Source organism: Mauremys reevesii, linkage group 2, assembly GCF_016161935.1.
Source record: "Mauremys reevesii isolate NIE-2019 linkage group 2, ASM1616193v1, whole genome shotgun sequence".
Classification (NCBI taxonomy): domain Eukaryota; kingdom Metazoa; phylum Chordata; order Testudines; family Geoemydidae; genus Mauremys; species Mauremys reevesii.
In genome coordinates, this window is record NC_052624.1 from 94,843,247 (window position 1) to 94,855,481 (window position 12,235).

Genomic DNA, 12,235 nt, shown 5'->3' on the forward strand with positions numbered 1-12,235 from the left:
AGCTGGGCACAACCTAGCACTCAGTGAGCAATTACAGACTAGGGATGATGCAGCTCTTTTGGATAAAATAGGAACTGAACTGAACCTACCTCAAACCCAAACCAAACTTCTTGAAGGTTCGGAAAACTATAGATAACTTTTCGTTCCCATTGTTGGAACGGGACTTCACTTCCTGCTTGCAACTGGGAATGAAAACTGACATGCAGCGAAAAAGCTTTAATTTCAGGCCAACTAGTAGCAGGAAGTCTGCAAAATCTCCCTCGGAGAACCTGTCCTCCTGAGATTTCGACTCCAGTTTTCTACCCCAAAGAGATTTGGATAATATTTGGATAAACATCCAAACATCATTTCTGAACCTTTTGAGGCTAATCCATTACTAGTGCTGATGGGTCTTCTCTCAAAAGGAACTTAAAGATTTTATAAGCTGTCTTGAAACAGGTCTTAGTTGGTACAAGGAACAGCTCACAAGAAGCTGAGTCCCAACTTCCTTTGTCACAAAAGTGACTAAGGCCATGGAACGCCTACATTTTGTTTACAAAGCTGTCTTTGATATTGGAGCCAGAATAGCCTGTCAACACATCTGTCAAGGCAGTCATACAAATTCCATTTGTGTAAAAATAGTGTACCACATAACTTTAGGCTTAAGGCCATTTCAACCACAAACTCCAAATAAAATTTAGAAGTGTTAATTAAACCAGTGAAATTTGAGTTGGAAAATATTATCCAACAGTTAAAGCTAAAATGGAAACACTCTTGTTTAACAGATATTTTATGTCCCCGAAGGGATAAAACTATGTGAAATTCTGGGTTTCCCTAGTGTTGCTAAGTGATACTGAAATGTTCAGTTGTAGCAGATCATGATATATCATCTGCTGTGCAGTATGCTAGGACCTCAGATTTTTGCATTCAGAAAACTTTCTTAGGTTGTAACATCTTCAGGGCAGAGATCATTTCTACCTCTGTGTTTGCAATGGGGCCCCTATCCTGTTTTGGGCCTCTGGACACTGCTGTAATATAAATAATATTTTAAAATGCATTGAAATGCACAGAAGGATGAAATTCAAAGTTACTAGGTCAAATTCTGCCCTTGTTTACATCTGCATACATCTGAAGTAATGATATTGGAGTCAGTGAGGGGCCTTCAGCGAGCCAGTATGGCCCCAAAAGAGGGTGGCATAGACAGAGAGTGGCATGGCCAAAGCAGCCTGAGAATGTACTAAGGCAGCATATTCCTTCAGTAACTTCCACTGGAGTCCCCAGCAGAAATTAATGCTGCCCTCCCTGATGAAGCCCCTAAAAGAGGGCAGGTTACGGTAACGTTGCCTTCTCTCCCTTGCGGAGCATCCTCCCTGGAGTGAAGAGTTGCAGGGTGAAACAAAGAGTTGTCATTACATGAGTAATTTATACGTCCCTGTGCCATCTCCGATGAACATGACCCATTTGGGGCCCTGATCCTGCAGTGAGATATGTACAGACAAACCCAACTGCAGGATCAGGGCCTGTGCATGTTTCTGTGAGATACAAATAATCTATACTGAACATGTCTGCTTGAATGGTGACACAAATACATTTTCATGAATGTTTTCACATCTGTATGGTATCATAAGAACATAAAAATGCCCATACTGGGTCAGACCAAAGGTCCATCTAGCCCAGTATCCCGTCTTCTGACAGTGGCCAATGCCAGGTGCCCCAGAGAGAATGAACAGAACAAGTAATCGTCAAGTGATCCATTCCCTGTCGCCCATTCTCAGCTGGCAAACACAGGCTAGGAACACCATCCCTGCCCATCCTGGCTAGTAGCCATTGATGGACCTATCCTCCATGAACTTATCTAGTTCTTTTTTGAACCCTATTATAGTCTACATTCACACAAACAGTACATCTCTCTGAATGTGTGATCAGTGAAATAAACACAACTGCATGTATTTCAGATATGTGAGACCCCAGAGATATGCACACTTGCACTTGTATATCTGGCAGTTTGGTACTGTTAACTACTGTGCATAGAGGTACGGAATTTTCAAATTTCCAGGTGGCAATTGGTTATTTCTACATCTTTACTTAGAACCTAATCCAAACCCATTGAAATCGATGGAAAGATTGCTGTGGATTTCAGTGGGATTTGTAGCAGGCCTTAAGATATGTGTCATATCTGCTAGCCAAACTCATTTCTGAGACACTGGAACTGATTTCCTTGTCCTGTGTTTTTCATGCCTAGAGTGCCTATCGAGTCTTCACCAATAGCACCTGCTTGAAGCACATGATTCTAAAGATCCGCAGAGATGCTCGGAATTTTGAGCGCTATCAGCACAACAGGGACCTGGTAAATTTTATCAACACGTTTGCTGACACCCGACTGGAACTTCCACGGGGCTGGGAGATTAAAACAGATCAACAGGGCAAGGTGAGAGCGCCAACTGGGTGAATTTCCACATCCTGCCAACCTCACACGAGGCTAGATGATCGTGAAGGGTTTCTTGTGAACTTAAAATTTGTGACTATCTGATTTGTATATCAGTGAACACACAGAATTATTCCTGACAATAAAAACCTTTGTCTTAGGTTTAGCCCCTGGAAATGTCATTCTCTAAGCTATCTTCTGTCCTCACACAAGGAGACTAAGGGTATGTCTACACTACGGGATTATTCCGATTTTACAGAAACCGGTTTTGTAAAACAGATTGTATAAAGTCGAATGCACGCAGCCACACTAAGCACATTAATTCGGCAGTGTGCGTCCATGTACCGAGGCTAGCGTCGATTTCCGGAGCGTTGCACTGTGGGTAGCTATCCCATAGCTATCCCATAGTTCCCGCAGTCTCCCCCGTCCATTGGAATTCTGGGTTGAGATCCCAATGCAAAAACAGTGTCGCGGGTGCTTCTGGGTAAATGTCGTCACTCAATACTTCCTCTGTGAAAGCAACGGCAGACAATCATTTCGCGCCCTTTTTTCCTGGATTGGGAGCTCAGCCAAGAATGCAAATGCTTTTCAGAGACTGCGGGGACTGTGGGATAGCTGGAGTCCTCAGTACCCCCTCCCTCCCTCCATGAGCGTCCATTTGATTCTTTGGCTTTCCGTTACGCTTGTCACACAGCACTGTGCTGTGGCCTCTGTCTATAAAAGCCTGGAGATTTTTTCAAATGCTTTGTCATTTCGTCTTCTGTAACGGAGCTCTGATAGAACAGATTTGTCTCCCCATACAGTGATCAGATCCAGTATCTCCTGTACGGTCCATGCTGGAGCTCTTTTTGGATTTGGGACTGCATCGCCACCTGTGCTGATCAGAGCTCCACGCTGGGCAAACAGGAAATGAAATTCAAAGGTTCTCGGGGCTTTTCCTGTCTACCTGGCCAGTGCATCCGAGTTCAGATTGCTTTCCAGAGCGGTCACAATGGTGCACTGTGGGATACCACTCGGAGGCCGATACCGTCGATTTGCGGCCACACTAACCCTAATCCGACATGGCAATACCGATTTCAGCGCTACTCCTCTCGTCGGGGAGGAGTACAGAAATCAGTTTAAAGAGCCCTTTATAGTGATATAAAGGGCCTCGTTGTGTGGACGGGTGCAGGGTTAAATCGGTTTAACGCTGCTAAATTCGGTTTAAACGTGTAGTGTAGACCATGCCTAAGAAGTGTTGTCTGATTCATGCTAGCGTCCTGGATTGTATAATGCTATACCAGGCATTGTTAATCTTGCACACACCCCCCCCATACACACACACACTAATCAAACACTAATCAGATTTATAATATTTGACTTAATAATGCTGACTAGGAACACTCTATCTGAATACCTCTGCCTCAGACTTTGGGAGAGTTCAGATTTAGAGCCTCTCAGCCGCATGGACCTGATTCTGCTCTTACTTTCAGCACTTTTGCAGCACTGTGACTCCACTGATTTCAGAAGAGTTATATCTGATTTATGCCACTGTAACTGAGAGGAGAAATGGGCCCTGTGACTCCAGACTCAATAATGGGACTAACCAAAACATAGTCCAAACACCCACAAATGAGGTTGCATGTGGTATGAAGGAAGAACTTCCCCCTAATTTTCCAGGTGCAAGGCTAAGGAGTTACCAGAATAAGGCTTGATTTTGAGGGGCTGAGTTGAAGCTCATTAGAAGTTGCAAGCACTCAGCTCTTCTTGCCATCTAGCCGATAGTGTCTAGCTCTTGGTTGTCCATTTTAAAAGAAGTGATGCTGAAATCTAAGGGTCAAGTCGTGTGTGATACTGAGCACCTTTAACAGCCACTGACTTTGCTGGTAACTAAGGGTGCCAGCACCTGGCAGGAAGCACTCAGCACCTTGTAGAATCAGGCCCATAGAGCATAATCAGTATGCTCACAGGTAGAGTTGTGCATTGCACCTAGAAATGAGGGACAAGCTCCAAAAGGGAACAGGCTGGTTTTAAATTACGGTGATACCAGCTTGAATCAATTTCAAGGAATTTGGCAAATTAGTATGATAGAAACGAGTTCCTGTAGGAATACAAGGAATATTGGACTAAAACTCATTAAGCTGTAAATTGTTAACTATCATGACTGCAAAGTGTGGCACATATGATACGCACTATTCCCTGCTCAGTTTGTATGCTGGTTTCTCATCCCTCAACTTTTTCACCATGTTGGCTTCCTGCTTATGAATATACAGTATTCTTTTTATTACAGTCCTTCTTTGTTGACCACAACAGCCGTGCTACCACTTTCATCGATCCCAGGATCCCACTTCAAAATGGCCGTCTCCCTAATCATCTGACTCACAGGCAGCATCTCCAGCGACTTCGCAGCTACAGTGCTGGAGAGGTAACTAAAGCATTAAGACCCCTTCCTAAATATATGGTATATCTGCTAGAGAAGTGGTTCTGAACTGGGGGCACGCAGAGATCTTCCAGGGGGTACATCAATTCATCTCGATCTTTATCTAGTTTTCTAACTGGCTACATAAAAAGCACTAGCAAAGTCAGTACAAACTAAAATTTCATACAGACAATGACTTGTTTACACTGCTCTATATAGTACACTCTGAAATGTAAGTACAGTATTTATATTCCAAGTGATTTATTTTATAATGATGTGGTAAAAACGAGAAAGTAAGCAATTTTTCAAGTGTGCTGTGACGCTTCTGTATATTTATGTCTGATTTTGTAAGCAAGTAGTTTTTAAGTGAGGTGAAACTTGGGGTACACAAGACAAATCAGCCTCCTGAAAGTGGTACAGTAGTGTGGAAAGGTTGAGAGCCACTATGCTAGAGCACATGATGGTTCTTATTTTTAGCTTTTAAGAAGCAGATGCATCTTAAAAGTGTTTGGAATTTCACCCCAGTAATCCCATTTGGCTAAAGAAAAATCTCAGCCCTATTTACTGTTCTCCTCTCAGCTCCTTAATCTTAGTGTCCCTGAACCCTGAGTTCTCCTTTTCTCCTCACAAATCTTCATGCTATCAGCCCTGTATCTGCCACTTCCTTGATACTGACTCTGCTGACCCACTCATTCATGCATTTGTCACTTCATGCCTTGAACATTGAAACTCCTTTCCCATGGCCTCCCAAAGTCACTTGTATCCAAATTCCAGCCTGTTCAGAATGCTACAGCACACCTATATATTCCACAGTATACCCAGCAGTACTTCACCCTCAAGCTGAAAACCTCCTTTGCCTCTGAATCTGCTACGGACTCACTCACCATGTGTTTAAAGCCCTTCGTGGCCATGCTCCAACTACCTCTGTGATATCATCTCTTCCTATACTCTCAGCTGCACTCTTTGTTCTGCCAGTTATGGCTTCTTTCCATCCCACACCCACCTGTGCTTCCACTGTCTCAGCTACTGTCTATTTTTCAAGTGTGCTCACTTCCCTCTGGCTTATATTGGGCCTGATCCTCCACTGGGATAAATTGGAATAGCTCCATCACCAGGAGAAGGTCTGGACCATTAATGACAGCCCTTCATCACTCTTAATCTATTGCTCTCCTATACTCAGACACCTTCTTATTGTAACATCCATTGTTGTAACTTGGGTGTGTTCTGAGGTACCTGTAGGACATCCACAAAATAAAGTGACACTTGACTGTGCAAGAGGAAGACTTGGGAGAAAGAGAAGTACAATAAAGGAAAAGAAAGCTTGAGCTCACATGATGCTGCCCTAGCGTGGACAGCAGATGCATTTGGGATAGTGCAACAGAATGCAGACATGTGAGGAATAACAGCACCATTCTATCCGACACCTGTCTTTTGCACACTTTAAAATATCCCGTATATCTGAAGGGTTTTAATAGATTGTTTTGTGGCTTTTTATCTTTCAAAAGATAGTGGCTTCATATTTCTTTCTTACTAGAGTATTCATCAAACTGCCTGCCAATATCAGGCTGTAGACATTTGACCTTCTCTAATGCAAATCAACCAAACTGATAAGACAATGGAAATAGATTTTGAAGGAAGACGCAGTGTTTGAGGTTCTGGCCCAGGCTTTAATAAAATTAAGGCATCCAATACAATTATGGCCTGACAGTTCAGCAACTCACTGTGACACTGGTATCTAATAAGATAGTGCCCCTAGCTTGTGTAGTAGTGTATGCTGACGTATGTTTCCATGCTGCTAGATTACAGGCGATAGGCTTTATGATACTGAAATCTTTTCAAATAATCTTTTATCTGTTGCATGGAGATAACATTCCCCACTGCACAGTGTGGAGGGGATGACGGGAGCATAAATCCCACTCCAGGCTCAAATGATAGTGGAGGCCAGGATGCTAAAGAACCAGCATTTCTCTCCCACCTGCAGAACTGCACATGGTAGAGGCTTTTTAGGGTTTCAGGGGAGGATGGGGGAACAAGTTGGGAGTGGGTCCCAGCCAAGGGAACAGCTGTTGTATTTATCATCCTGTCCCAGAAAAGCAGCAGGAAAATTCCTAGGGGAGTTAATATTGACCCTATCAATGTTAACTCCAGCAGGATCATGCTGTGCCATCCAGCCCCCTTGGAGAGACTGTTTTGGACTAGTGGGTGGGATTGGAGGCAATAACAGCACTGCTCCTGAGGTATCACTACTGGTAGGGGGGAGAGAGCACTGGAGGGTTGTGTGGATTTCCCCATCATGGGTGAATAGGGCAACGTATGTTTTTTTTCAAATGTTCACATAAATTTGTCAATTAATTTGCTTCTGTCATGCCTACTACCCTGACTTAGCGATCGATTTCTGCCAACACCCTAGCACTGAATTTTGCTGTTCGCAGTGTTGTTGTAGCCATGTTGGTCCCAGGATATTAGAGAGACAAAGTGGGTGGGATAATATCTTTTATTGGACCAACTTCTTTTGGTGAAAAAGACAAGCTTTTGAGCCACACAGAGCTGAAGAAAACCTGACCTGAAGAAGAGGCCTGTGTCACTCGAAAGCTTGTCTCTTTCCCCAGCAGAAGATGGTCCAATAAAAGATATTCCCTCACCCACCTTCCATCTATAATTGAGTTTTGCTGCCATGCCTAGTTCACAAAAAGCAAATCTGAAAGTTGTGCACATAGTACTGCATGCTAGTGGAAGCATTTGCACTGGAAGTGCTTCTACATTCATCCAACCAGGGAACAGAAACAATGGCATGTAATTTACTTGCCAAACCTCACAGACACATGCAGCTCATATATCAAGGACTGGCAGAGAACTATCCACTATAAATCCATAATGTTGTTTAAGAGAAAGAGACAGAGGAAAAAAACCCAGATGAAACAGTCTAATACTGTTAAGGAATGAGAATACTGTTGAATACTGTTAATACATTTGAGGAAATTGCAAACTATTCCTAGGGTCTGATGCCCAATGGAAAGACTCCCATTGACTTTTGTGGGCTTTGGATCAGGCTCTAAAAGCCCACTTTTTACAGAGCAGAAGACTCTAGCGCCAAAACAAATTTACCAAGAGCAAAAGGTTTCATACCATGATAGCTGTTGTTAATATAAATGGGATATGTTTTTGTCCTATAAATCATGCCCGTAGGGAAATCCCAGACTCACTTAGGTTTGAGAGAGAGGAACAACATGTCAAAACATGCTTCCCCCGGCCACTTGCCAGCTGCTTGAAGTTCTGCTGGCTCCTCTGCTGAGTAGCAAGGAGAACCCTCTAAACAGCAGGAAAGAAGCAAACTGGAGATTTTAAAAATCTGTCAGCATCAATTAAATAAATCAACTGTTTCTCATCCTCCTCCTCAACTTAATGAAGGGCAATTGTGGTCTTTGCACTGAGAGTAAAGGATAGGGATATAATTAATGCCAGTCAGCATGGCTTTATAGAAAATAGGTCTTGATTTCATTCTTTGATGTGATTAGATGTTTGATAAATGTAACTGCATAGAGGTAATGTACTTAGAATTTTGTAAGGCATTTGATTTCGTACCACACAACATTCTGCTTAAATTAGCGCTACACAATATCAATAAAGCACACATAACGTGGATTAAGAACCGGCTAAAAATGACAGATCTCAAAAAGTAGTTGTCCATGGGGAATCATCATTGAATGGGGGAAGGATGTTCTAATGGGGCTCCTTGGGGATCAGTACTAGGCCCATGACATGTTCATCAGTGATGTAGAAGTAAATATAAAATCACCACTGATAAAATATGTGGATAACACAAAGATTGACGGAGTGGTATATAGTTATGAGGACTGAGTAGTCCTACAGAACGATCATGATCACATAGCAAGCTGGGCCCATTCAAGCAAAATGCATTTTAATGCAGCCAAATGGCAAGTTATACATCTAGGAACAAGGAGTGCAGGCTATACCTACAGCATGGGGGGGCTATATCTAAAAAAACAGTGACTCTGAAAAAGGATTTAGGGTGATAGTGGAAAAGCAACTGAACATGAACTCCAGTGCGATGCTTTGGCAAAGAGGGCTAAATTAATCCTTTGATGTATAAGCAGGGGAGTAGTGAGTAGGAGTGGGGAGGTGATTTTACTTCTATATTTGGCACTGCTGAGACAGATACTGGTGTACAGTTCAGGTGTCCACATTTTTAAAAGGATTTAGAAACACTAGAAATGGTGCAGAAAAGAGCCACAAAAATTATTAGTGAGCTGGAGAAAATGCCTTGCAGTAAAAGGGTTAGAAGCACTGTTTCTCAAACTGGGGTCACAGCTTGTGTAGGGAAAGCCCCTGGCAGGCCGGGCCGGTTTGTTTACCTGCCCCATCCACAGGTCCCACTGGCCACGGTTCGCAGCTGCAGGCCAATGGTAGCTGCTGGAAGCGGCGGCCAGTAAGTCCCTTGGCCCACACTGTTTCCAGCAGCTCCCATTGGCCTGGAGCAGTGAACTGCGGCCAGTGGGAGCCACAATCGGCCGGACCTGCGGACGGGGCAGGTAAACAAACCGCCCTATCCCACCAGGGGCTTTCCCTCCACAAGCGGCAACCCCAGTTTGAAAAACACTGGTTAAAAGCTTGCAAGGTTCAGTATAGTTGCCCCTTGAATCAAAACATCACGTTTTAGCATCTCAAATGTACTTCTAAATTAAGCCTCCCTTATGAGATTGGAACATACAAATATGACTTCCCGATTAAAGTCAGCTTTCTTCACCTTCATATGTAAATAGCATTCTCTGGAAAACTTAGAGATAATAATTATACAGCTTTTATTGATGGGTCACTATTGTTTCTAAGCTCTTCCATACAAATCCGTACCACAACTGCCAGCAGACAGACCTTTCCAAAAGGCACCTTCCTCCTTAATCTGTGCCTCATAGTTGTGAATATTCTGGAACACCTTCCTATTCCTATTCCACTCCACAAAATTGATTGACTCAAAAATTGTTCTCTCATATTCCTGCTTTTCTGTTGCAGTGAAGTATCTTCCTAAATTAAAGACCTTTGTAAAGGTTTTTTATGTCCATTTTTAAGCTTCTTGATCTTCAGGAGCATTATGTAGGTTATCCTGTAAAATTTCTACAATTTTGGGTGCAAGGGCATCCATTTGCCCCTTTCTGCAGAGCAAAAAGGTCAAAGCTAATCCCAGCTACCCTTTAAAAAACTTAATAGGCCAGATACTCAGCTAGTGTAAATTGGTGGTGTTCTACTGAAGTCAACAGCTAAAGACTAGAGGACATTCTGTGCCTAGAATCCTGCTACACCTCCAGAAATCAAAACAGATCAGTAGCAGTGGTGAAGTGTCACCATTCTCTCCAGTTGGCTTCCCTTCTGGAATGGCCACTGCCATTGTATGTTGACAGGGCATACTAGATCTTATAAATTTACCTTAAAAACAACAAGTAGGAATTTGAGCCAAAACCAGTGGCCACCCATGGTGGAGGGGCACCAGAGGGAGTAGATGGATTTTGAATGCTCACCACCTCAAACAGCGCTGGACAGATGGCAGAACTCAAATGGGAAGTAGATGTACATTTCTAGTGATGACTGCAATAAATCACAAATTCAGAGTCCAAAGAAGAAAGAAGAGAAGCTGCTATGGTGGATTTGGGCACTGAAGGAGTTCTCTGCTATCTGGTTGCAATCTACAAGGCTGTTTAAGGTGTATAAATCTGTCAAGTTCTCCAGCACTAGTTGAGTCAGTATGCTAAATCATTAGCACTGTCACTTTTTAAAACACTGGAAAATAATCTGATAATCTGAGTTAATTGATTCAATTAGAAAGTCAGGACAGACAATACTATTGTAATTAAATGATTGATTGGAGCTATTAATTGTCCTATATATGGCTAAAAACAGAAAGAGGGAGAATAGATAAAAGAGAAGAGGAAAGCTAATTAGATGATTTGGAATTTTCCTGCTACCTAGTCATAGCTACAGATCAAATGGGACCACTTGTGAGAGTAAAACTCTATAATGTGTAAGTGTAATGTCAAGGCCCAAACATGGCAAAGCCCAACCAGTGATGGCTAAGTGATAACAATGGGAGAAGAAGAGGAGTACAACTTACAAAATTGGATGATTTATTCTGTAAGGTTGCATGTGTATCTGGTTAGTTCTGATTCTTAATTTTATTTGTCTTGTACTACTTGTTTTCTCTACAGTGTTTTGTTTCCTTTTAAGTCATTTTTTCCATTCCTCCCCGCCCACATGCACATCCCCGTCATCTCTTTCTGGTTTGGGAAAATAGGATCAGGTACGTGGGCTGGAGCAAAGCAGTAGAAAGCTAATAGGAGGAAGTGAATTATGAGAGAGGATATCAAGACGAGGACTGGCTCAGTAAGGCTGTTACCGGCACAGGCTGGTGAGGAAAAGACATGGTGGTGAGGCGTGAGAGGGAGAAGGAGGCAAAGGGACTAGGAAGAGGAATTAGCACAGCATGGGCACAAAGGAGGGAAATTGTCCTATAAATGCATGAAAATAACCTTAACAAAACTTGTGAGCTCCTCAAGGTCTTGAGGAATGGGACAATGAAGGCAGAAATGGTACATTGCATCTCCCTGTGTCTTCAGAACAACTGTAGGGTTAGATAAAGTTGTTTATGATGAGAGGTGGCTTTCTTACAGCCAAACTTTTCATTACCCCTATGCAGCTTTCCAAAATCATTGGCCCAATAAATGTTTAAAATAGCAACAATCCGCACAAGATTAGTTGTTGCTTAATGTAATTACATCCTAGATGACTTCCTGGAGAGCTAAGTAGTAAACTTGCCTTTAAAAACAAGGTGAATTTTACCAAGATTATCACACCAGTACATTAAACACTTTGGGCCTGATCCTCTTCTTGCTGACACTGGGGTAAATTGAGAGTAACTCCACTGAAATCAGTAGCCTGGGTCCATGTAAAACTGGTGTAAGTGAGATCAAAAGCAGGCAATTTCTTATGGTGGAAAAAAAATGTACAATATGCTGTAGCAGCCGTGTTGTGTTTTCAATTACAATACATTTAATTAGTGTATTGAGTTAGTGCCAAGGTTTTTTTCTCGTTTAACGTGTATTGTCTAGTGCTCACTACCTATGTTTTATATGTTACAAATATGACTTGTTAGTCACATTTAGATGCTCGGTTTTCATTTATAGCCACTCAGAAGACCTGATATTTGGCAGTAATACTGAAATCTGATTGGCATTGCCCAGAGCTTGGATTCAAAGCTAAGAATCTAAAATACTGGAATATGGGCAATTTCTTTCTGAAGTTATTGCCAAGCACTACAATTTGTTGAATAAGAAATAAGCAACTATCACCTCAGCATTTTGGGAATTGGTGTTTTCATGCATCTTTGGCCTGATTCTGATTTCTCTCACACTGATTTGTTAGCCGTG

General features: G+C 42.4%; 1 protein-coding gene across 22 annotated transcripts in view; it reads left to right on the top strand.

The window, feature by feature from the left end:
- The window catches only part of HECW1 (HECT, C2 and WW domain containing E3 ubiquitin protein ligase 1), a 451,523-nt gene that overhangs the window by 367,344 nt on the left and 71,944 nt on the right, over nt 1–12,235 (top strand). For all 22 annotated transcript variants that reach the window (XM_039525998.1, XM_039525991.1, XM_039525994.1 and 19 more), the window contains 2 exons: nt 2,222–2,407; nt 4,674–4,808. In XM_039525998.1, the coding sequence (XP_039381932.1) occupies nt 2,222–2,407; nt 4,674–4,808 (321 nt within the window). The remainder of the gene's footprint in view (nt 1–2,221; nt 2,408–4,673; nt 4,809–12,235) is intronic.